At 37.5% G+C, this 27,305-nt stretch overlaps 1 protein-coding gene across 4 annotated transcripts; it reads right to left on the bottom strand.

The window, feature by feature from the left end:
* Nucleotides 1–826: 826 nt before the first annotated feature.
* On the bottom strand, nt 827–22,368 carry LOC134534181 (ragulator complex protein LAMTOR1). Of its 4 annotated transcripts, none has more exons than XM_063372325.1 (6): nt 22,147–22,368; nt 15,996–16,079; nt 13,114–13,178; nt 12,864–12,953; nt 9,646–9,847; nt 827–6,613 (listed from the first exon to the last, which is right to left on the bottom strand). In XM_063372325.1, exons 1-6 carry the CDS (start codon nt 22,186–22,188, stop codon nt 6,521–6,523), a joined length of 576 nt encoding a protein of 191 aa, XP_063228395.1. In that variant the 5' UTR covers nt 22,189–22,368; the 3' UTR covers nt 827–6,520. The 4 variants fall into 4 exon arrangements, with proteins under 4 accessions (XP_063228395.1, XP_063228394.1, XP_063228397.1 ...); XM_063372324.1 differs by having other exon boundaries at nt 13,087–13,178; nt 22,147–22,329; XM_063372327.1 differs by lacking the exon at nt 15,996–16,079 and having other exon boundaries at nt 22,147–22,353.
* Nucleotides 22,369–27,305: the final 4,937 nt, after the last annotated feature.

Below are 27,305 nucleotides of genomic sequence, written 5' to 3'. Positions count from 1 at the left end.
TACTAAATAATTAACATACAATACATTTCAGTAATGTAAACATAAAAGTGCTCAACCATACGAATAGAAACAAAGCGCGACAGAGACAAAAATAGCAACGCATGCCAGCCTACTGCGTGGGTTCCGAGAAGGCCTGTGGCGTTTTACTGTATACTGCACACAATACACTCGTCAGTAGAGTTCAAATTTGCTCACTTGTAATAAAATACAGATTTACATATGTGTTGTATTTTTTCGTAGCATGCGCGGATAATCCCCACCACGGATGATAGGGAGTTTACTGTATCTGTAAATAAATAGGCAATAATCAATCCGCTCAAAAGATGTAAGTTGTACAGCAAATAACGTCTGAAATTTAATGACAAACACTCTGTTTGAAGAAAATTTTAATCCATAGAATACATAAATGGTCCAAGTAGTAAAGTTTTTTAAAATTTTACTAGTGGAGTATGTACTGTATATGGAATTTCAGCCTAGTAAGGAAATTAATGCAGTAATAAAGATGGCAATGACTTCAAAAATTTAAATTAAAGTTTGTATCATTCCAAGAATCTTTCATATGGTTGCAACTCCATATTATTATAATATATGTGTCTTTTTCTCTCATAACATTACCCCACATGCAACCTTGTTTAAATTTTGATATTAATTTTTGCAGTAAACAGTTAAGTTGGAGTTTAAAGTTTATTTCTATATTTAATCTCATTACTGATGTTTATATAACTATGAATCAAAAATCCATAGAAATACAGCTTTCTTAGGTATGTAGGTATGTCTAAAACAAGTAACATGATAAAAATTACTACTACGGTACATGGACAAAATATAGCATACGAAAATGAACTGTTTATTAAAAACTCATTTACAAAATAGCATGTCTTTACAAATAAATAGTAGACAGAGATTGTATCAATATTATATTTACACTACACAAACCAAACTTTGTAGTATAATTCCTCTATTTTTGCATTTGCGCTGAATATAAACCGTTACCAAATCCTAAGTTGCACAACAAAAAACCATGTACAGTAGACGCAACATAACTCCGAGACTGGGTGACAGTTAGAAAATCGATGTGTGTATGCGAGTCCCAACATTGGAGAAGGCAGACGTGGCGCGGCAATGAGCGATAATGCGTAACTTGATAACAGGGGCTACACGCTACTGCACAGAGTGAAAACTTAGTCCTTCGGTGAAATCCGACGAATACGTTCGTTAACACATCCGTGGTACTTACTAAACGTTTTCGTTTACAGTTTGGATCTGAGGTTTGTGTGCATGTAGTGTATCACTTTTGTTCAGAGCCATATGTGGTGCAGTACTTCAGTAAAGTACAACTTTATACATAAAATGCCTCAAGTGTTGTGAAAAGTTAAGAGTAAAAAACTGCACCCGCAGGCACGGGAAATCGTCTATAACGTTCTGCAGTTTATGGAAAATGAAGCGCGAATGCAGGAACCCTCCATTTCACTAGAGAAAGCACAGCTGAGAACAGCTAAGGCGACGGGTGTGTCTCGCGCGACAGTACAAACAATTAAAAGGGAAGCTAAGAGGAATGAAGCTGGTGAAGGAACATCTTTCGAGATGCCCAACAAGAAGCGAAAGAAAACATGTAAACACGAACTTGACACCTTTGATGAAGCTGTGGTACGACGTACTGTGTACAATTTTTACTTACTTGAAAAACTTGTGCCGACTGTCAAAACTGTATGACAAACTAAAGAATGACATAAATTAGCAAGGTAGCAATACAACCTTAAGGACGACTTTGAAGAAGCTAGGATTCAGGTGGCAGAAAACCAAATTGCAGAGCTTACTTTTAATAGAATAATCAGATATTTAGCAAAAACGTATAGAATATCTCAAGATTATGCATCAATATAGAAACGATGAACGCACAATTATATACATGGATATACATGTCCTCAAATGGTGTACTAGTGCCTGTCACGAAGGTTCAAAGAATAATAATGATTCACGCAGGTGGCGAAAAGGGTTTTTATCCCAAATGCTCTTGCAATGTGGAAGTCACACCAGGCAACAGGGGATTATCACAAAAACACGAATAAAGATAATTATGAAAAATGGCTAACCGAACAATTAATACCAAATCTTCCACCAAACAGTGTTGTTGTGATAGATAATGCTCCCTATCACAATGTAAAAATAAATAAAACGCCTACCTCCAGCTTGACAAAATTGGAAATGCAGAAGTGGTTAAGTAAGGAGAATATTTCCTTTACTAGCAACATGCTCAAACCAAACTTGTATAACCTCATGAAGAAGCACAAACCTTTACAAGTGCAGTGCAGTACTCGGCAGACAGACTATTGGTAAATAGTGGCCACACATTACTTCATCTGCCCCCTTATCATCCGGATATAAATCCGATGGAAAGCATATGGGCTAAAGTTAAAGGAGAAGTCGCTTCATGAAATGTTACTTGCGATTTGGCAAATGTAAAAAAACTTTGCAAGGAGATATTTAACCGAATGGGTCCAGAAGATTGGATACCGATTTGCAATCACGTCAAGACACTCGAGAACGAATACTGGGATAAGGATGTGCGTTTTGACATTGAAATTGATAAAGTGATTGTTCAGTTAGGTGATCCAAACAGTGACAGCAGTGACGTTTACACATCAGACTCTTCGGATGGAACAGTCAGTGGCGTTGAAGAACTGAGGTAGTGCTTGGAACGTCAGCGGTAAGTGGTCAATGTTTTCTGCTTTTCTCTACCTGCTGTGAAAGGTCACCGTATCTGCTTATACCCCCTCCTCATCCACCCGACCCCCCACACGTGTTGCAGTCCCTACTCCTCATGTGTGATGTAGCTCAAGCTCGGAGTTATATTGTGCCTAGTGTACATACATAACATCACTGCCTTTTACAACAGGAATCAATGGTGGAAAAATAATTCAGCAAGTACACTTAATTTCTATGAACTGATCTATAAATAAAACATTACCTGTGTCAGTAAACAGACTACACTCACCCACAGAATAAATAGTTAATTTTCATACAAGAAATTAAAATTAAAAAAATATATGTAATTAGATCCAGCAGTTAGAATTTCCAAAAAATTTAAATAGTAGTTGGTAATATAAAAAAAAATCACTGTATGCATAACTAACCTACTTCTGATTGAATTTTTGTTTAATTATAATAGCTCTAAAACCATTTGAACCCTGTGTAAGTAGGTAGGTAGTTTCTATTGGCTGATGTTGCCGTTGCTGAGGTCCCCATGTTTTTGGATGTGCCGCTACTTCGGTGCAGAAGGCATGTCTAGTACAGCTTAACTCCCAAGACGTTTATAAAGGGACTAAAAACTAAACTGATTAGACAAATTTGTTTATGAATTTAATGCAAAATTTTTTTAAATTAATTGATCAGAATAACTTTTTGAAACATAACTTCTGGAAAAGTTTTTACTGTAGTTGCACAAGAGGTTCTGAAAAATACATAAATATATTACTTTCATATCTGTGGTGACAATGAATGAAAAAGAAGAGAGAGGGGTTCTAATAGTGTGTGTATGTTCATGTACACTTAATGCTTCAGCCCTGTTATGTTAGTGTTAATGATATGTAATCATGTAAAAATGAGTAACTCCACATTTTACTGGATGAATGAATGAGAAAGCCAGTACTAGTAGTTTGATATTTCATTGGTGTTTTCTACAAAACTGCACGTTTTGCATTATCGTTATAGTCAGAGTAAGACTTGACACAGCAAAAAACGAGACTCGTGCAGAGAAAACAAGTCAATAAGTCATCCAACATCTACCAATAAATAATGTTAACTTTAAAATGACATCAATACCAAGATTTTCCGATCATAAGTCCTCATGACCTAGCAAGGAAAAACCAACATCTCGGAAGTAGGCTCATAAGAAAGATCTATATTTCTGAAAGAGACGATACAAACTTACAAAAACACATGCACACCATCAGCATCTTTAATAGCTTTTTGAACTGAGACAACATTTACCTCACTGTCAGAACATTGCAGCAATAATTTCAGGTGTTATAAACGACAAGTACATTAATAACTCATTGTGGATTCAGCTTCAACAAATTTCCCCACCCCAATTATACAGCTCCATCATAAAATCGTTATCATTGTAAATGTGTTGTACCAGATTCATAATATTTTTAATACAAAATATTAATAGGAGGAAAGGATTGATTGGGAACATCCTAAGTGCAGGAGTTGCTACCAAAACACCAAATAACTTAAAATAACAAATAAAAAAACAAATATTTGGCAACCATCAAACTAAAATACATACTTGCTCTATGGTTTACCACTACTTAATTTTTTTTGCAACTTAAGAATAAAATCTTGTAGTGCTTTGAAATATAACAGTTACATGACAACTCATGTGGTATCACAAAGCACCTTCCTGCATTATATGTACAGTTCCGTATTCAAGCTAGGGAGCATATCACAGTATTTACACAAGTGTTCATTACGACGTAGGAATACATCACAGCAACTTTGCAAGACACAAAACACATTATATAAAAATTTCCACCACAAATATCTAACAAGTCTGTAACCATTATGAGAGGTTACATCTTTGGGCCAATACATGAAAATTGTTGGATTTGAAATCTTACTAAATGAAGCTATCAAGAAAAATCGCTTAAGAAAACTCCATGAAAAACAATTCAAAAGTTGTTCATCACACACGCAGTAAGGTTAGCAAAATATTTGCAACACAAATAATTTATACATAAAAACTTTTCGAAGGGTTTTATATTATGTCCAGTATTAGTATGAAACTGACATTACGGCCATGATAAACTTTTTTCTCTAAGCAAAATTATTTTTGTCAAAATGAACAGTAACAAAAATAAACTCTCACTATCTCAAATGTAATCAGGGCAGAAAATATGTTATCAGATAATTAAATATATAATTTAACAAATTATATAAATAAATAACACTTTTTAACAATGATTATTTTCACTATTTTTTTTTTTAACTCTTGTCTAAGTGGTTGGTACAAATCTCAACATAGACTATTTGAAGGAAAAGATACCATTCTGAAGTAAAATTCACCTTCCAATTCTCTATACGATGTCAAAGGCTGGAAGCTGACTAAGTCGTCATCTTGACTGTCACAAGTTTTCACAATCACGAAGTCTCGAAGGGCATTGAACTTGCCACTACTGATGGACTTGACAGTCTGCAGAACAATGCGCCGTAGGTAGCAGGCCATGATGGTTGCAACGGTTCCTTGATTTATCAGATGCAAAAAGAAAGTTATCCTGAGTGTGTTACCACACAGTTGGCATTTGGATAACAGCACACTGTGGATGCCTATAAAGGTAATCCTATCTTTCTTTGGCCTTTGAATGTAAGCATAGTTTTTCTATTAATTTAATTACTTTTCTGGCATGCTCTTCTAAACCAATTTATTTTTATCAACGTTAATTATTTCCTCTGACAAATTCTCTCTTTCAGTTAATTCTGCCAGAAGTTCAAGAAATTCAATGGCCACATCCGTACCTGTGCTTGTTTCTTCGTACCTGACCTTGAGACATGGAGGTTTAAGTGCCTCTTGGATCATTCGAACCACCCAGTGCTGGTCTTGAACTCACCCTCCGTGTGAGTGAAGCCGGCTTTCAAGTCCTTGTGCAGAGACCTCGTCTTTACCTGGACGAGTTGCCGAGTTAGTGGCAACTGCTTCTGATCGAGATCCTTGAGCCATCAGGATTGCAAATCCTACATCTCCGCAACACGACACAATCTCTTCCGGGTGATAGTTATGCTCTCTAACGTTGCTGCACATTTGATGCTTTCAACAATGCCATCTTTGTTCTTCACTGTAACACAGATTGTCGATGCAGGGCGATCTATCTCTAGAGGAATTGCTGATAAAAGAGTTTCTCATCTTCATGCATCTGGATTATGTACATCCAACTTGTCTTCTAACGTACCACCAGACTCCGTTTTCTCAGCTTTATCAATTACGTATTCACTTTTGCATTTCGGTGGCTTTCTGCCAGTAACTTAACAGTTGACACGGAAGCGGCCGAAACAGCATCTCGCATCTACCGCAACTGTGATACTTGCATAGTTGCACGCAGATGCAGTTGTGATGGACTGCAATGACATTAGTTAAAAGATGCATAACTGATGCTTGCAGTGGCACGCCAGTACCTATGTTTCATCCTGTTGTGTAATTTTAAAAGCTAGCATTTTTGATGAGGTACAGAAAAATTTTATTTTAAAGTCTTCAAAAGAATTAAACATTAATATTTTTGCAGAAATTTTCTTGAATTCAGTCACGAAAATGCTACATAATCTTGCTAATAACTGTCACTCACTTTATGGGAGCACTATGATGTAAAGCTTGTCAAGCACAGGCTTAAATAAAGGGTACAGATTTGGTATCGGACCAGTATCACAAAACAACCCGCTCCTTTGCGCCACATAACCAAATCAAAGGTATCCAAACTTGAGATATCGACAAGCCGGCTAGGCTGACAGTTTGTAAACGATGACTTGTTCATGGTATTCTAAATGGAACCACCAAATCTTCTTTATGGTCCACTGTGATGCTTGATATGGCCATGTTACACTTTTTAACAGCTGCAGTAATCTGTGAAGAAAAAAATCAGTACAGCATAAACATTTTCATAAATTACTATAGAGCATACTATCTGCAAATTAAAAACAATCTCTTAACAATAAATGATAAAAACTATAAATGATATAAAACCATAAAATATTTTGTTAACATGGTTATTTGAAATCTACCTTGTGAACAATTGACAAAATGAATGATTTTGAGTTGGATCAATTTATAATTTTGACAGATTACAAAACCTGGTAAATTAACTGAATAAGCATTATCTATATATAGCGTTATTTTTAGTAACTTATTGATCTCCCCTTTCAGTACTTTACATTCATAGCATTTTATAAAGTTAGTATTTATCTTGCTTTATTAATAAACTTGCATATATTTACTGATTCTTTTCAATATTATTATATCAATATCCTTTGATTGGTATTAATAATGTATAGTTGTGTTTAATTTATAATTTTAATTTTATCATTGCAGTATTTGATCTCTGGTAGTGATCTCTTTGTTTGTCCTTTATCCTGAGTTATTGTTTTGTTAGTGTATGTTGTGCCTACCAAATAAGGTTTCTGAGGGTTTATATTTTTAAAGGAAACTATTAAGTATAGATGCAGGTTTCCAATTATTAATTTATGTTTGGCAACTGATTGAAATTTAAAGTGTTTGAGAAAAGGTTGTAGGTTAAAATCAATTAAGTGGCAGTGCAGACTCGTGATAGGGCACATGTGAAATGTGCCTGTTTCCCTAACGTGCCTCTGATGGAGGACAGCAGGGCCAGTCTGTTGCGTGGACATTATCGCACAACATATAATTAATTAATTCCCAGGCAAACAATAACCTATATATTAGCTAAACATGTACATCATAACATTTCACTGAACACAACAAACTACGAGGGCTGTTTTTTTTTCAACCTCCGAAAGGCTATATAAAAAAAGTAAATTTACGTAACATAGTAATTCTACCACCAAAAGTACAGTAGGGTCTTACTTATTTTAATACATAAAAGCCAAAACTATCGAGGCATTTGTCATATCGTAACACAAGCTTATCTATGCATGTTTCGAAGAAGTTAGCCGCCAGTGAATAGAGATAACAGGACAAGTGCCTTGATCTCCCACTCCCTCACGACACCGCTGTAAGGCGGGTGGACTAATCGCGCGGCGCACTGGCTCCCGCGTCAAGAATTATCGCAAGAATAATGAGGCACAATACTCCGCACAATTAGTCCACCCGCCTTACAGCGGTGTCGTGAGGGAGTGGGAGATCAAGGCACTTGTCCTGTTATCTCTATTCACTGGCGGCTAACTTCTTCGAAACATGCATAGATAAGCTTGTGTTACGATATGACAAATGCCTCGATAGTTTTGGCTTTTATGTATTAAAATAAGTAAGACCCTACTGTACTTTTGGAGGTAGAATTACTATGTTACGTAAATTTCGTTTTTTTATATAGCCTTTCGGAGGTTGAAAAAAAAGAACAGCCCTCGTACAAGAACTTAATCTGTGTATTTCAAGTAGAAACACCACGAATGCACAACGGAGGACTAACAGCTGGCTACAAAACTGTTTGAAATCAAATGGCTTGTTACTTTACTGTCCTACGTGGATTCCCTTTTAATGGGAATGGCAGAGTCGGCTGTCGTCATCACTGCCTCGCGCATCGTAAATATTGGCGCCACGTCTTGCCTTCTTTTTTTTTTCTTTTTTTTTTTTTTTTAAGGCACAGGCGAAAAGATAACGTAGACACGCTTTTACAACAGTTGCGCCAACCTTCGATAACAATAAACTATGCATGCATGCAAGAGGACTATTCACGTGTGTACACAGTGCAGCGCTTGGATACGAGGGCATAAGCAGGCTATTCAACTAGTAACAAACCCCCAACCCATTCACATCCATTAACCGAATTAAAGGCAACAAAATACGGTGTCTATTATAACACATGTCCGTCCAAACAAAAGTCTGTTAGTTGAGGACTTTCTTTATGCAAGCTAGAATTAATATTTTCAATAAGAATTAAATTTTTTTTGTTGTTGTTATACATGTTTAGGCCCTAGTTATTATAAGGAAATATTCACCATTAATCAAATTACTCACTATGCTACAGTAGAGCACCCCTCAACCGTAATTCCCACAAACGGAACTCCCGATATCCGGAACTAATTCTCCAAAACATTTCCGCACTGGAACGAGGCGTTTTTGCTTTTGCCTGACTGTACATGTCTTATAGGCGCGCGCGCGCATGTCTGTCAGAGAGCTAATTATAGCCAGTCTTTCCCGCGCATTGCGTAAATACACCGCTGGTTTTAGCGTTGGACGTGAATTACTATAAAGATGTTTATGCTATAAGTAGTTTTGTTGTTTCACTATGTCAAGTAAACGGAAAATTCCGGCCGGCCCGAGAGTATGTACACCGACTCCCACTACACACGCTGACACACGTGATAGCAAGTAACATTTACTTCCAACGTGTGATGCTTTCATTTGTAAACAATAATTTAGTGTACAAATATGTATTATGTACATATTTATATGTTAATATATGATTAAACAGTCTACATTTACCTGTATTTCTCTATCTCTGTGTTTTTAAACAAGGTGCTTGAAGTCTTATTCTTGTGTATGTGAAATGTAAACTGTGCGTGGCAGTGACTATACACTCTCCAGGAAGTGTGAATCACTAGCACGTCAACACAGAAGTAACACAACACTGCAGCTGTAGTCCTACTACCTCCCCCGAACCCTCTTCAACATCCTCTTCACTCACGCACACACGCACCCACCCACAGAGATAAGAAACACGTGCCTGCCAGCTTGCTTGAATGAAGGTCATTCAACCGGCCCGGAGGCCGGCCCTACCGCAACTCCCCTTACCCGGAATTTTCCCATAACCGGAATAGACCTCCCCCCAATGATTCCGGTCGAGGGGTGCTCTACTGTATTAGCAAACTATGGAGAGTAAAAATTGTTTCTTTTCCCATCTTAGATGTGTTTTGAAGACATGCTAGGAGGGTTTCAGTGTATCCTGCTACTGTGCCACTGACCAGCTGGAGGTCGGCCGCTCCCAAGGGCTCGGCCGCGAGCAGCTTCTCAGGCGCCGGGATGTCGGCCAGCAGGCACGGCGCCCGCGCCGGCGCCGCCCAGCGCCCGGACGACTGCAGCCTCTGCGAGTACTGCCGCACGCGGTCCAGGAAGTCGTGCTGCTCGAGCGTGTGGGACTCCAGGGCCGCCACGTCTATCACGCTCCTGCCGACAGCACGCGCGCGCCGGTCACCCCCGGGACCCCTCCCCCGCAGCTGTCCCTTCCCCCGGCGTCTCGCTGACACTTCCTCAACTCGACCACTGCTCACGCCCAGGGCAAAAGTGTGATTGTCTGACTTTCTCAACCCGACCACTGCTTACGCCCAGGGCAAAACTGTGATTGTCTGACTTTCTCAACCCGACCACTGCTCCTGCCCAGGGCAAAACTGTGATTGTCTGACTTTCTCAACTCGATCACTGCTCACGCCCAGGGCAAAACTGTGATTGTCTGACTTTCTCAACCCGACCCCTGCTCACGCCCAGGGCAAAACTGTGATTGTCTGACTTTCTCAACCCGACCCCTGCTCACGCCCAGGGCAAAACTGTGATTGTCTGACTTTCTCAACCCGACCCCTGCTCACGCCCAGGGCAAAAGTGTGATTGTCTGACTTTCTCAACCCGACCACTGCTCACGCCCAGGGCAAAACTGTGATTGTCTGACTTTCTCAACTCGATCACTGCTCATGCCCAGGGCAAAAGTGTGATTGTCTGACTTTCTCAACCCGATCACTGCTCATGCCCAGGGCAAAAGTGTGATTGTCTGACTTTCTCAACCCGACCACTGCTCACGCCCAGGGCAAAACTGTGATTGTCTGACTTTCTCAACCCGATCACTGCTCATGCCCAGGGCAAAAGTGTGATTGTCTGACTTTCTCAACCCGACCACTGCTCACGCCCAGGGCAAAACTGTGATTGTCTGACTTTCTCAACCCGATCACTGCTCATGCCCAGGGCAAAAGTGTGATTGTCTGACTTTCTCAACTCGATCACTGCTCACGCCCAGGGCAAAACTGTGATTGTCTGACTTTCTCAACCCGACCCCTGCTCACGCCCAGGGCAAAACTGTGATTGTCTGACTTTCTCAACCCGACCCCTGCTCACGCCCAGGGCAAAACTGTGATTGTCTGACTTTCTCAACCCGACCCCTGCTCACGCCCAGGGCAAAAGTGTGATTGTCTGACTTTCTCAACCCGACCACTGCTCACGCCCAGGGCAAAACTGTGATTGTCTGACTTTCTCAACTCGATCACTGCTCATGCCCAGGGCAAAAGTGTGATTGTCTGACTTTCTCAACTCGACCACTGCTCACGCCCAGGGCAAAACTGTGATTGTCTGACTTTCTCAACTCGACCACTGCTCACGCCCAGGGCAAAAGTGTAAATTGCCTGGCTCCTCCGCTTGAAAATTAGGGTAGTTGTTTCATCAATACCCAATAACTAGGGACCGGGAAAAATTCGCGATTTCAATGACCTGTAGGATATACTTCATGATCCTCTATGCACGCTGGAAAATTACATTTGCTCATCGGCTACTGACTCGCGACACCTGTTAACTGGGACGCTAGTGATTCGATACTTCTTTCGTTAATGGTTTTTTCATTGGCCGAGTGTCATTCAGATAAACTGTGTCCCAATCACTGATGCAGTATAAAGGTCAAACGTTTTTGGATTCTAGACTATCACGAAATGAATCCGCGAATTTTTCCGGTCTCTACCAATAACTGTACTTTATTCAAGTTTTTCTATGCTTACGTTCACACTTAAGTTTTATTTGCACCTTTGAAAGTAAAAACAGCACATGTTATGGGTCTAGCGGAACAAAGGGCATTGATTGCACCACATATCAATTAATTAATGTAAAAAAAAAGAACAATATCAGTCAAAATATTACCAAAGGTCACTCCAAGAGAAAATGAGAAAATACAGGAGACAAACTCTTTTTTTTTTGTCTGTGGCTGACAATAAAACAATATTTGCAATTATATTTTGTTTCTGCAGGGAAAATATGTGTATCAGTATAGTACAGCAATAGAATAAAAAAAAATTTAAATACTATACAGTTACAGGTCTCTAAATCCAGCATTATATGGCTTGGCACATTCTGTAATCCGCCGAGAATCTAGCTGCTCACATTCAGAATGTTTCACATTCTGGATGTTGGGTCCCCTGGTCGCATTACTGCCTGGGCTGTCATGTTTATTTTGCTCAGAGTTGGTCATTGCAGTCAGTTTTAATTTCAGTGAACAGTTTCCTGTTTTCTAGAGGGTTACAAACATTTAGTGTTCCAATATCAGTGCTGCCAATAGCAATGCACACCCATCAGTAATCACATTCACTCACACAGCATAACACGCTCAAAACAAATGTGATAAAGTTAATGCCAGATAATAATGTCTACAAAATAATTAACACTTTCTCTTATATGGTAACTAGCCAACTTATTAATTAAAATTATATATAAACATATATATGTTTATATATATATAAACATACACACATACATATATACATACACATAGACACAGGTTTTTAAAACATTTAGTTTTAAAATTCAAAATAAATTTTTGTATTTATATTTAATTTAAGTACTTTACAAAAGGTTTACCTTCATGTTACATGAGCTAGATTTATTGTACAAAATGCTGATACATACAATATTATTAAGTTTATCTTTTTAGTAATAAATAAATAACACTCTGTAATTTTGCAACTGGACAACTAATTCAGTAATAAATACATAAAATCTGTAAAACATGGCAGCACTGCAGTTAACCCTATACGGACGTTTGATAATAAGACAAAATAAAAAAATCAGCACAGCTGTGGTCCCGAAAGTGCCGGAAAGATGGGGAAAGACCTTTCACTGAACTATATAGATGTATTAATAATTTTAAAGTTTTCTTGGGCCCCAGTTTTACTGCAGATGGCATTCTTTAACATGCCATTAATGAACACATTGGTCAGTAAAATTAACATTGATAAGAACAAATTACATTGACTCTTCTTTTAAAATTCTCCATCATTACAATCATAGATTGAAATCAGTCACATGCATTATACAGATATAGCATTGTTAGGAGCAAAGTGCAGGCACATTAAAATTTTGTACCAATTTCCAAGCATACATAAAAAAACAAACAAAAAACAAACAAGCAAATGTTTTTACTCTACATCATACTTACGACGCAGTCTTTTGTAAGATTCTAGTGAGAGCTGACTGTTCATCGGTCTTCTTTGACAAGGAATTTGGGTAACGTGGAATAAAATCGTCACTGGAAATAAAAAGAAACGTAACTCAAAGTGGTGATCTCAAAATGAAGTTATGCAAAAAAAAATATATCATTGATGCCAACGTGTACATTTACTTTAGAGGCTAAATAAAACTGCTACTGGAAAACTGCTTACACAGGAACTGAGGAAAAGGCAACCCACCTCGGAATCGCTACATTCTGAACAGGATCTTGTAGCAGACGTGTTTGCTCGTTTGGGTCTCCCACCTATGGACACATCAACATTTTCAATACTCAGTGAAAACACGTCTTATGACTACACTTTTTACGATAAATAACATAAACACTGGGAATCAACAAATTATAATGCAATTAGTATTCCTATCACTACAATACCTACCTATAATACAGTTAGTAGTCCTATTAATAGAGAAAAGATTTATTGGTTTTAGTTTTAGTCCAATGTAGTTTTTTAATCAGAATTTTGGGGGTTATTGTTTTAATTTTAATAAAACTGTTTTGTAATAATACTAACTCAACCAAAATATTGGTAAAATTAATATGATGCATTTTTATGATAAAACAATTTGTAATAAATTGGTCTAAAACTGATACATTCTGAAAAATAAAAATGTGAGAAATTGTGGTTTAAAAGTGATTTAATAGGAGGTGCACAATAAAACAATTTTTTTTTTATCCATGCAATTTAGCACAATTTTTTTGTCCAGCAATGACATTCTTGAATTTCAAAAACAATAAAAGATTAGTTTTATTTTATATGATTTGAATTAAGTTTTAGTTAAGTGCTACTTGACTCCATGATATAACTTGCATTTCGGTGCTATATGGTGTTGCATTTCGGAAATATTTGGTGTTATTTTAGTTTCATCGCAATTCACAGTATAATCTTGTCTCTACCTATTAGATACCTTAAAAAGTTACCTAAACCCTACACATTCAAGTGTAAAAATATTTTACAGTCACCAGTCACAAAATAAACAAACAAAACTTGCTTCAACAAGATAAGAATCAGGGTTCTCCAGAATTGAGTCTAGAGCCAATCAAGACACCATTCACACAGTAAATTCAAACATGAAACATCAAAAACAATTTTTGGCATTTATTGGCAGCAGGTTTTTGGTCCCAAATAATATATGTAGATACAGTATGTTGGAAGTGAAATATCAATATCCAGTGGTATCATACAACTCAGGATAGAAACACTTAATATCTGTTTTGAGAAGGAAATTATAAAAAAAGTTTCATTTCTTCCTCAGGGACTATCTCCTTCAGCAGTTTCACTAATTATTTTGTGCCGTTGATCAAATTTAATCACCTTCCACAAACCACTCTTAGACTCACAGTCAGATACGTAAATCTTTGGGAAAAACTTTGCACGTGAATCAAACGGAAGGTACTTCTCCTTTGCCTCAGCCTTACCCAAGCTGTTAGTGTTGCCCCCAGGCATTCTCACAGTGCAACTCGAGATGCAGTCAGTTCAGGGGATCTGCACATGGGTAGTTTCGGGAGACAGGCCGGTTCGCACAGCCGTGATCCAAGGAAAATGAAAGTATTTTATCATATGATTAACCTGAAAAGTTTTTTCTTGGATCCTTACCTGACTATGCAAGTGGTCTTTGGTTTCTTATAATCAATTCCAGAACCACACCTCCTTGAACAATAACCACATGTTCCGAAAGGAAATCTGGCACCTGAATCGGGCACCTACCCTGGCGGAAAACTAGGCAGAAAGGCGGGAGAGCCTTCTCTGAAGACTGGGTGGATCTTAGACAGCTCCAGAGAGGGTTTGCCCTGGATAAGGCTGTGTAGAGGGGTTTGTTAACGGAGGACTGGCACGCCACTTGATGATGATGATGAACAGTAGGCCATAATTTATAATTTTTAACGCGGGCTGGATTGTGTGGCGTGGTGTGTGAGATGTCGAGAGAACCCAGATTGTGTAATGAAACAACTTGCAGTGGTGTACGTAGTGTCCCCGTCACAGAGAGGTCTTGATAAATGCACTAAGCAACTCTTTTGCCGGCCACACGGGCAACATTAAACCCTTAACTAGAGTCTAGCCGGGTAAAAACTAACACCAACCAGAGTGGTGCTGTAGCATCTCAAAATAAACATAAACTGTATCGATGATACCTGTGCTTTCCAATTTAATTTGGATGAACAAGTTCACTACAGAAATCTGGTTGTACTAAAAACTATTCAAATAGGGTCTAGATAGTAAATAAATGTTTTCAGGCACCAAAAATCTCCCAGACTCACTACTTTCCAAGATTTTTATATAAAAAAAAAAAATGGTTCTAAGTTTGTAAACTAAAAACAGTTTGGTTATTTATTAGATGCACATGAAATTTATGATATTGCACATTTGTATAAATAAATGTGTCAAATGCAAAACCATCTCAAGTTATTAATTTATTAAGTGAGGTCTGGATGAACACAAACTTCCCATTTTTATACACACATGAGAATTTGTCCATTAAAATTTGTTATTGTAAAATAATATCTTTGAAATAATTTGGGTAAAAAAAGGTCAGAAACATGTATGACAAATAATGGTGTTACCCCTAATTATTTCAACATCATCTTGCAATCGTACAACAGCAACAAGTTTTGTGGTGGTTGTTTGGTTAAGTAAACACTTTCTATGCTTCATATTCCATCTGAAATACTTTCTCTATTATTTTCAATAAAAAAAATTGTGTGGTTCGAACTTCAAAAGAGAATAAATACTATCATTTGATCACAAGACATAATCTACATGATTCAAACTTATTTTGGGTAATGAACCTGCAAGCAGAACCCAGTAGAGTTCCTGTCAATTTAATAGAATTACTTGTTATGCTAAAGAGAATATAAAAATAATCATGTAATATATTATTTTATCCATCTGTCACAGCACATACACAAGTGCACTAATTTATAAAAAAAAATAGCAGCACCTAAATAATTGTTATTTATTTCCTTTTTGCCCCAGTTTTTTTAATACTGTAAGTTAATTGTTTTTTTTTATCTTTATGCGAAATGCCTGAAAAGGTTTTGACCTTGCAGGACAAACAGACGTACCTTAGGTCTATACTGGTCCTCACAGCAATTGAACCAGTGTCTGCATGGACTCACGAAAGATAACCATTCAGTCAACGAGGGACCCTAATAACATAAGTCACTTATGTAAAATAGTGCACACAAATTTCACCACAAGTTAATCAGTGACAACTTTCACAATGCCACATTATTACACTGCTTAGTTAAAACTGAAGGAATTACTGCACTTTTCTTATTTAAAGGACACTTGAAAATAAATTTATGTGCACACACTATTGTTTAGCTCAACATAATCCTTTTTCTACTACTACTACTCCACTACTACTACTACTACTACTACTACTACTACTACTACTACCACCACTACTACTACTACTACAGTGTCATCAAAAAGAACCACAAATTTCACACATTTTATGTCTGTCGTTTGGTTTAATCTCATGCAGCAGCTGACTTTTTTAAGTGGGAAGATTCAAGTGTTTGTGCAGACATTTTGAAAATGCCAATGCTAAACTCTACAAACATAGATTTCTTTGGGCAGGATTGCCTAATGCACCCCACATCTTCCACCAATGTTCTTCGACGGCTAGAAGATATTCTTTTCCCAACACTACCAGTTTCCCTGAATTATTTGAGCCACCGATTAAGAGCTTTGAAATTGGAGGTCATTCGCGTGGATGCAAATGTTGCCATTTCCGTTTCACTGCGACCACCAATTTCAGTTCGGCACACCGCAACATCCAACCTCGAGCATTCTGTAGAATGCAACCTCACACTCCAGCTCCCAGCGCATGCAGCGTTTTAAGCCTCACTGTCACGCAAAAAATTTACTCTTTTCTTGGGGGTCAATTGAAAACATTACGCACGGTGAGAAGACAATGAACATCTGTCACCTTAAAGAAAGGGTCACTGCAGCAGTTACAACTGTTCCTGTGGCCACGATTCAGAAGACGTATAGGGAAATTGGGTACCGTCTAGACATTACCAGAGCTACAAATGGCACTCACATAAAAGTATACTACCCTAAGTCTATAAAGCTGTAAAAGTTTCTGAATGTTTTAACATTCCACACATGTACATCCATCAAATACTTATTTTACAATAAAATTTTAGAATCGTGGCATTATTCTTGATGACACTGTACTACTATTACTACAGCTAAAGCTATTGCTGCTGCCGCTGCTGCTGCGGCTACTACTACAACTGTTAATACTGCAACTACTACTACTGTTACTATTACTGGTACCGCCACTACTTCCAATACTGTTATTCCTACTGCTGCTACTATTACTACTACTACTAATGATATTACTGTTATTACTATTACTACTATTACTACCACTATTAAAGCTCCTGTTACTACTATTGTTACTGCTGCTACTATTACTAAGCTACTTTAACATTTGTAGAACTTAACGATTTCAGTATGTAATCCTCTTAATCTAGAAAAAACTTTTAAGACTAACAAGATTTTTTTTTAAAAATAAAAAAAAAATTAAAAGGATTTTTCTAACAACAAATTCTATATATTAAATGTCACCAGATAAAAAGAAAAAAAATGTGGAGAGGTATATTCTTTATACAGAGCAACTATAGGGATTAAATGACATCAATAAAAATGGTACAGCCAGCAAAAGGTAAAAAAATAAGGAATTTAATCTGAGAGAGAGCACTTCAAAAATTACTGGCATATACAACATAACACTTTACGAGAAAAATATTTAGTACAACTGTAAAAATGTACGTAAGATAGTTCTAGTCTGGTACAAAAATGTTACGGTTCAAGTCCCGCAATGCAACCACACACTCTGTGATATGGGTGCAGATAACATGGCAGCTGTGGCAGTGGAGATAAAATATGAAAGCAGACACATTCGAGATTAAAAAAAAAACACATAAGTGAATTTAAAAAAAAATTTGTTGGGAGTAATTTTACAGTCGTCATTCTTAAAAAGGCAACACTTTACACAGACTATTTCCACCGGGAAAAAAATTATAAAAGCAGCCAGTCTATCTTCATCAACTCAGTGGCCATCGCTAAGTGAGATCAGAAAAAAACTATTCTTAACAATGAATTGTACATATACAACTTATAACCTATATAAATCCACATTTAAGTAAATATTGATGTGACACATGGTTGTCACTGTAGTAACTTAAATTAACATTTTTATTTAATTATCCATATTGAATTAAATTCTTTGTTATTACATTATGTGTCAGTGAGGCTCTGACCCATGCCAGACTTGGTTTGATGTACAGTTTTACTGAATGCATTATGTTAAACTTATGAAAACTTAGTTTCTCCTATTCACCTCCTGACTTACTTCATCATATTCCCATTAAAAAAAAAAAAATTAAAAAAAAAGAAGGGGGCATCTTAATTTAATACACACATGTACTCATTTACATTCTGTTTACACTGATATTTTTGCATAGTTGCATACATTAAGTTGGTGTACTATACACACATGGAATTGGGTGGGGGGGAACCCAAAAATAACCAGTTTTATAATGTTGCACATCATGCACTTGTAGCACCTGTTTTCGCAGATAGGGAGACGTAGGACCTCTCCTGAGTCAGTCTGCTAAGTGGCTCCACCCGAAAATGTTGAGTGTGGTTTCTCTGGCAGTTCTGTGTGTGTGTCTTTAGTGTACCTACTCGTGACATGAAAAATTGCTAAGCAAGAACATAGCAGAAACTACATTATATATATGGAAATGCATGTATGTTTGTTACTCCACATGTCTTTATATTACTAATGGTACTAATTTCGATAAACTTTGAAACACAGGTAGGTAGCCCATAATCTGAATTAACACAAACTATTACCGTTATGAAATTCCACCCCTAAGGAGATGGAAATGGGGTAACTTGGAGTTATGTTGCTGTTGCTACAAAATTATCATCTCTTTAGCTGTAATGGTACAGTAATGGTAAATATATGATAAATTTTTACATTATCATATAAACTAGGATTTTTTTTTTTACTTTACTCGTATCACATCTTTACTACTCAACTGATTTAGATAAAAATTGGAATAAACTGGACTAACACAGTATATCCTATGTGAAAGTTTCAATGTTTGGATGTTTGTTACTCTATGACTTCTTCACTACTGAACAAATTTTAATTAACTCTGGAACAGAGCAAGCTGATTCATCAAGCTAAAAACATTTGGTGCATTTCATCCTGTTTAAATACACAATTCCCAAGAGAATAGCCAGTAAAATACTTCACAGACAGCTGGTGGCTAGTGCATACGGCTAACATTAGACATCCACGCTCGTCACCTGCTTTCGAGGAGCATTTGAACGTCCGAATGTCCTCTCAGACATTGGGGTGATGCTAATTTTCATGCAAAAGTCAAATTTGCATGATACTGTCATAGTCTGTCTTGTGTTTTAGATTACAGTACGCAGTAAATGGGGACCACTGTTGCCAGATTGATAACTACATAGCTTGTTAACATTAAAAATCTTATTTTGTACACCATGTATTTAATATATATTTTTTAATTTTACTATTTGTAGATTTTTTGAGACTATAAAATAGTGTCTATTGACAATATTATTACTGTTGTAGTCATTCTGATAAAAAGTAATAATTCAATTATAAACACCACTTATTATTTCACAGAATAATTAAAGGTGCAACTCGTAGAAAAAAAAGTGATTAAAATATTACTATTTTGAACACTAAGTTCCACTTTTAAACTGAGCTCAAGATGACCACATTCAACAGTTTGAAGTAATCTCTGCATACGCCTACTTTGTACCCAGCAGAGAAAAACATTTTATGCAGTGTACTATCTAATCAGATGTTCCACAAACTTCAGCAGGGTAAATAGGCTATGTCATCTGGCTCACCATAGTACAATGCTGTGTTTGTGCTCGAAGAGTTCAAACGTCTTACACTGTTTTTGTTACTGATGGATGTCCATCAGTATGATTAGGAAATTTTCAGATCAATTGGACACTAAATTTTAGTTATGAAATCCTTATTTTGACAAAATATAATATCTAACAGAACCAAACCAAACATCATTTAAAAAAAACACTGATTATACTATTATAATAGCTCAAATGCTTCAGAAAAAATTCCCTTCAAAGCATCAATGACAATATAAAATTGGTAAAAGAAAGGGCCGTAGACAGGAAAGAACTGAAGGGACCTGTCCTAACATCCCTATTTTTTTATATTAGCTCTAAGTTACCATTAATCAATTTACTCAGCATTTTAAATTAATGTTTTAGGTTAAGCAGTCTTCCCAGTCTTATAACATACATATACATATATGCTTCAATGTGTGCACGTAAAAGTTAAGCAGAATATGAGCTGAATTATATAAAAAATGTCAATCATTTAGTCAGTAGAAATTTATCATAATTATGCAAATAAATAAGAGCTTGGATCAAATTATATATAACTGCAACCGTGAAAAAATATTCTTTTCTTTTGAATGAAAAAGAAAAGAAGGAAAATTACAATGGACATATTAAAATCACGCATAATTTTGATGACTGTAATGATTTATTTGGTAGCTCTTTGCAACTGGAATAGTGAATCACTGAAAACATACCTTTATGCCCAATAACGGATAACATTAACCATTTAAATAACCGGTTATTTAATTGGAACCATAACTGCCATAACTGATATTGGAAAATAACCATTTCGCTCATCCATAGCTGCTATCTGCATTTGATGGCGGCAAGCAACGTTTACGATTTAGGAAGCAAATTCTAGCGGCGGGCGCAGAAAGTATGCGTGAGATTGGCATATCATTTTATAAGTTTATCTGCAACATGAAAAACATGAAAACACATGAATTTTCTCGTAACTGAGTTTATATGTTTACACATCACTGACAAATACTGAAAGATTTGTGCACAATTGTATCACTTCTTTTATGCATGAGTCTAGACTCCAAAAAATTACCAAACTTTTTTTTTCTTCCACATAAATGCAAGGCTGATAGCATTAAATAACTCATCAGTTTTGGGGTACCTAATTCTCAAGGCAAGCTTCTTTTCTGAGAAAAAAATTCCCAACTTTTTTTTTCTTCTCTTCCCAACATGTTTTAAAGCATTCTCTAAGGCCCCGTTTTACAATGACATGAAAACAGATCATCAAGTTATTATTGTTTCACTATGTCTGCTGCTTTAAATATGCATGGAACCATAACAAATTGCAACCAATGAGATTATATTTCACAGTTATGAAAAATAAATTTAATTTAAAACACTTTGATCTCCGAGAACATAACATGGTCAGGACTGACATACCTATATAATGAAAATAAACCATTAAGTAACATAGCCTATTTAAAAATTTAACTAACATAGCTACAACTGCTGCTAAATACTCAACTTCTATTGGTCACGCGGAGTAATGTAAACGGAAGAGCTGAGCATTGCCAAGCTAATCCGTACAAGTTTGTGTTTTTAAGCGTGCCATAGAAGAAGATAATATGTTCCATGAATCTGCCTGTTTACATGATCTGTTTCCTCTTCTGTGTCATTGGGTTAAGGTAGGATTATACATTACTAATACTGTGATATTGTGAGAATAATTTGTTGGGTTATGTTATGTTAGCTATTCTTAAAATACTTAAAAATAATGTAGATGGTTGGTTCAGGTTAGCTGGATTTAAAACATTTTAAAATAGTGTGGATGGGTGATAAGGTTAGGTAAAATAGTTTGTACGGTAGGTTAGGAATCAACAATTTAAAATAAAGCTAACTTTACCTTACCAACCATTCCTAACATTTTGTAGCAGGGATACTATCATACACACAATATACAATTACATTTAATGTAGCTAGCCAAATGTAACAGACTATTTACACGATTTCACAGTATTGTAATGTAGCTAACCTAACCAACGCTATATTATATGTATATTTTTTGATAAGTTATTAAATCCAAAAATACATTTAATTATTCTATACGCCCGAACAATTCCCTACCTAACTACTTTTGTGATATATAAAATATACATTAAAAAAAAAGTCGAAGTAAATTTTATTACTGAAACATTAAAATACCGCAAGTGCGACTACAAAAAAAAAATTATAACTGATTTTGGAAACATGCTGCACAAGTCTCTTTCACACTTTATAGTAAAACATGTATGTATTTACATCGTCAAAATTTCTGTATTTTACCTGTGAAGAGCCTTCATCTTTGCAACTGTAACAGCAACCCATCTCCACTTAAGACACGGTACCTTATGCTTCTTCTAACACCAAATAACGTAAATACTTTTCAAAACTACAAACGTTCATATTAACTTCGAGCATTGACGTAAATACATGAACAACATGACACAAATAACAGCAAAATAAAATACAAACCTTCTGACCAACAAGGATGCCAATGCAATAAACAATAAATATATTATGACAGTAACATAAGACGAATTTACTGCGCACTCAGAATTTATAAGTTTAATGTAACCTATTATAAATATTCAAATAAAACAGTACCATTAAAATATTTTTAATATATACATTCAATGTAAATAATCACATTTGAAATTTCTAAAATAATGCTAGAAATTTTTTGTCGCACATTTTAAACAATTTGAATGGTGATATTCCTACATTAATAAACGCTGCTGCAACTGAAGAAAAAACTATTATTACTAATGAATGTTTCTCTGTTGGGCTCCAACCAGTGAAAAGCATTCAACTCTGCTTTCCCCTCACCCATTTCCAGAACTAACCCATATTTTTCCTTAACTCAGTGGTGAATACAAAATATTTTTTTTTCGAGGGGTGTGAGAGATTATAAATAAATAAACATTTAAAATTTGAACACATCTTTTTAAAAATATTTTACTTACTGCTGACACTTGTCGTGTCCTGCATTTGGCCTCGGCCACCTTGTGCGAGTGCTACATGCTCATCCCTGAAACAAACATGGCTGCCCCAACACCTCAGGATATTTTTTTACCTAAATCTCTATGACTAAGCTCGTATCCTGTAAAATGGTGATGCACCCGGCGCCGATAGATGGCGCCTGATGCAGAATGCAAATAAGTGGGATTCATTGTGTCATTACACAGGGAAGGAGCAGGCTTCCGCTCGTGTTGGGAGCCCTTACTTCAAAGAATTCTGGGGAAATACAGCAGGAAACTAGAATTGGATATATTGGATGTATTGGGTGTTGACGCCACTCCCGCTGCCTGTTTAAGTTTTTAATTAAATATTAGCATTGGAAAAGATCTCAGGGGTTTTAACGGGGGTTCGGCCTCGTGGCTGCAGGCAGGAGTGCGTCGTGGTTCGGAACCTACCTGGGCTGTTCAGGCCACCCAGGACGCCTTGTAAATAAATGGTAAACGAATTAACAGGACACTGCACTTTATTTAGTATCGATACACTTATTGGTCCCGGTACTGGCCGTGTCCGTTGTCTGACCGCTGCGACACGCGTATCTCTGAACGTAAACGGTGCGCGCGACCAGGATAGGTTGCAAAGTAATATCTACGAACTGATACAGTGGTTCCTTATCCATATGAAGTATGTGGCGGTTAGTCGCGGAGCTTCTGTATTGCAACAACTTAGGCAGACACGTTAACATGAAGAGTAGCACCTCTGTTCAAGATTGATTGCAATCTAACATGCGGCGATATATTAATGTCTCGAAAATACGTAGATACGGTAAGCTGGAGACGTACACGTTATAGTCTCTTTTGGAATTCAAAGTTATTCAGTTAGATTACACGTTATGAGTTACACGTTTAAGATGGTGAAAATTAAAATGCGTAAGTTAGTCAGTAAGCATTCAACACTCGTTACAAAGAGTCTTCGATGATGACAATTAATTGGCTATGAAGCCGAAACTGCGTACCACTATTACGCTGTCCTTAAGCTGGACATGGAATTACGTATGAAAAGTAAAGTTCCCTGTTGGGATGAATTTAATAAGTTACGAGTCGCACGAAATATCGTGCGACTGGGTGGGGTCAGCGCCGAGCTGATTAAAGGATTTATAAAAACTTACACTATTGCTGATATGTAGATGAAGCACGAAGGTTGATGGCCCGACGTTCGCGGAACGACCGACCCCTGCGAGCTCCCGACAGTAACTGAGCGCGAGACCGCCCTGCGGCCTCGCGCCTAACCACGTGGAACGCGGGAAAACCGACCCGGCCAGTTATGGACTTAAAGACAAGTTACACAATATATGCTTATAAGACAATTGGACATAATTTCTCTTACATAAATCCTCTTTTAAATTGTTATTAATTTAGTTGTTTTAATTTGACAGAATAATTATATAATTAATTAGGCACAATGCCACATCCGGCCGGGCGCTGACGTCGCTTTGGTGTTCGTCGCGGCGCATTTTCACACACTCGGCGGACATCACGCTCGGGCGTGTTCGGCGCACTTAAGAGAAAGTTCTGTTGTGGCATAACGACCTTTGCGGACCAGAGGGAGCAGCGGCGGTTGGCGTCAGTGTATTGGGTGTATTGGGTGTATTGGGTGTATTGGGTGTATTACTTTCTGCTCTCCTCTGCTCTCCATTCCTCTTCCCTTTTCGCTCTCTCTCTCTCTTTCCTTCCTCCAGAGCAGCCTTCGGGATTACACTCTGGAATCCTTTGATAGGGCATTCCTTGGGATTACGCTCTAGCATCCCTCTTCCTCTGGAGCGGCCTTTCGAGGATTATGCTCTAGGACTTCTCTTCTGGAGCAGCCTTGCGAGAATTATGCTCTAGGGCCTTTCCCGCCCTCCTCTTCCTTTATCCCTGCCCAGCAAGAGGACCAGCCACAGCCCCTCTCTGCCCGGCGGACGGCCGACTATGTGGGCTATTTAACAGTGATGATTGAGGACATCACAACCCACCTCAAGCCACTCCAGCACTGGATGCTGTTGCCGGGACACGTCAATTAACACACTGACATATGGGCCTACAGTAGTAACCGTCGGTGACATGGATTCTCTCACAGTAACGTACAGTCTTCATTGATATTTTGCAAAAAATTTTATTACTTCGATAAAGGTAGAATGTATCACTATATTTACCTCAATGATCATCCACTGCATACTTATCCAAACTATTCAATGAGCTATATTGGCTTTCCAGGTTGAACTGCATTGAAGTGTTCGCCCACTATTCTTATAATTAATTAGTTTTAATATATCTAATTTTTTTCTTTTCTCATTGAAAACCTTTCTGGAGTTCTCTCTCTTATTTCTATGCATGCCACTGTTCGTCCTGTGTTGCTATTAGTATGTAAATGTCGGTTCTGGCCCTGAATTATGGGTGTAGATAGGAGATTGTTGGCAGTCACCTTGGAATGTGACATCACGGCCACCATTTTGGATGGCATTTGATCTTGACAGTGACCCCAGCTGCCATCCGGTGACCTTAACCTTCAAGCTGACTCGAAATACCCCAATAATTACTTCAGTGGCGAGGCGTGAGGTTTACATGAGGGAAAGCAACAACTCCGTTCACCCCAAAACATGGTGGGTGGAGGGGCGGGGTGTCCGGGGGCCCTCCCCCGGGAAAATATGGATTTCAAGGTACAAAAGGGTGCTATTTAAGTAGTTTTCTTAACTGAAAATTGACTATTCTACAGGTAGAAAAATTGACATTTTTTAAAATTATAAACTATTTTTGAAAAATAATAATGTTTGGCATACATTATTCTGATAATAAAATACCTACTCTACATTATTTATATACTAAGTGGGAGTGTAGTATCATCGATATCTGGTACAAAATATATAAACAGACAACACATGGCAAAGTAAGTACTTAAAATAAAGAGAAGCTCATAAAAATGTACTAGAATAGTAAAAATTAAATGTTGGTATTTTTTGTACCAACACAAAAGAAACTATCTTCATACATGATCAGAAACTCTGTTAACTGGTACGTGGTTATTCACAGACACTCCAGCGAGAATGCAACTCTCGAGCTGGGCTCCCGTATCCGCCACCCGCGGGACGCGGTCGGTAGCAGTTGGCACTGCTAGGCCGCCCCCAGCACGCCCACAAATCCCGCACGCACTGCCAGCCTTTGGTTACCCAATAGGGCGCAGGGAACTCCCAGCCAACAGCCCGCGAGAGAGATGCGCGCGCCCCGAGAGACGACCGCCGACTGAAACGCCACCTCGCCACCTGCCCTGCCGAACTGTAGCGGACATAGCCGAAGCAGTCGGCGGAAGAATTCCACCGTCTGCTTCGGCCATGTTCGCTTGAGTTCGGCAAGAAAGCGCTACCTTCGTAGCTTCTACCACGTGTTTTTACAGCCAATCCCCTCCTCGAACCTTTGTACCATGCCACACCCCTTCCGAAAGGAAACTACTGCGGCAGCCTTCCTGCTGAAAGCGGTCCTACCAGCGCTTCTAAACCTAGCAACGCTAATAAACAGGATGTTTTGTGTGTCGACGAGTTATTTTCTTATAGCGCACAGCGCACAGTATTGGGTCCCAAGAAGATAATGTAAAAAATACATACACCTAACTGCACGAGCCAAAGTAAAATACTATTCTGAATAAAATATTTATTTAAAAAATACATTGTCTGCAAACTGCCTGGGCAAGCACTGCTTGCCATGCTTGCCCTGACGAGACGCCACTGAATGACTTGAATTTTCTCATTTTCGAAGGGGACAAATTCATTGCTGAGGAAAAATAATTATCACCAAAATATCTCAAAAAACTGAATATTCAATTTTCCCCAACTAGGTTTAGTATTCCCTAAAGATCCTTAGTATTCAAGCCTCTGTGAACACAGCTATATAAAAAAGTAAAAAAAAATAATAATAAAAAATATATATTTGATAAAATTAAAAATTAAAAAAATTAGTTAAAAAAAAAATTACTTATGTCATCGAGTTCGTAGAACCCGGTTTATCTTGGAGGACTGAATGTCTGCGGGTTTTTCAGACGAATTCCATGCAAACATTCATTTGAAATACCCATATATACGACATATGGTGTAAATTCTTTCCATTACTGGTATACCTACCTTTTGAAATTACAGTTGAACCATTAGTTTTTTTAAATATTTAAAAAATTCAGCTCAAGCATCTTTCGTTCCCTACAGTGCGAAGAAGGTTGTTGGGCCTACATTTAAGACGGCGCCAATTGACACATGGAATAATTTCCGTTTGCAGAATCGGTGGACATGAGTTTGGTACCTATGCGGCGAGGCTTGATGTTTGAAGATAAACTTCTTCACAGCCGGTATTGTAAGTCGAGGCGGTCACGTTATCAGACGCACAAAGAAAAGTGTGATACGTTCAGAGGATGGCGAAAAAAAAAAAATGCAACGCGGAGTCATATGCAGGGGCGTAACCAGGAGG

The sequence above is a fragment of the Bacillus rossius genome, chromosome 7 (assembly GCF_032445375.1).
Source record: "Bacillus rossius redtenbacheri isolate Brsri chromosome 7, Brsri_v3, whole genome shotgun sequence".
NCBI lineage: Eukaryota > Metazoa > Arthropoda > Insecta > Phasmatodea > Bacillidae > Bacillus > Bacillus rossius.
The sequence above is the reverse complement of the archived record's forward strand: the minus strand, read 5'-3'. Positions and strand labels throughout refer to the sequence as shown.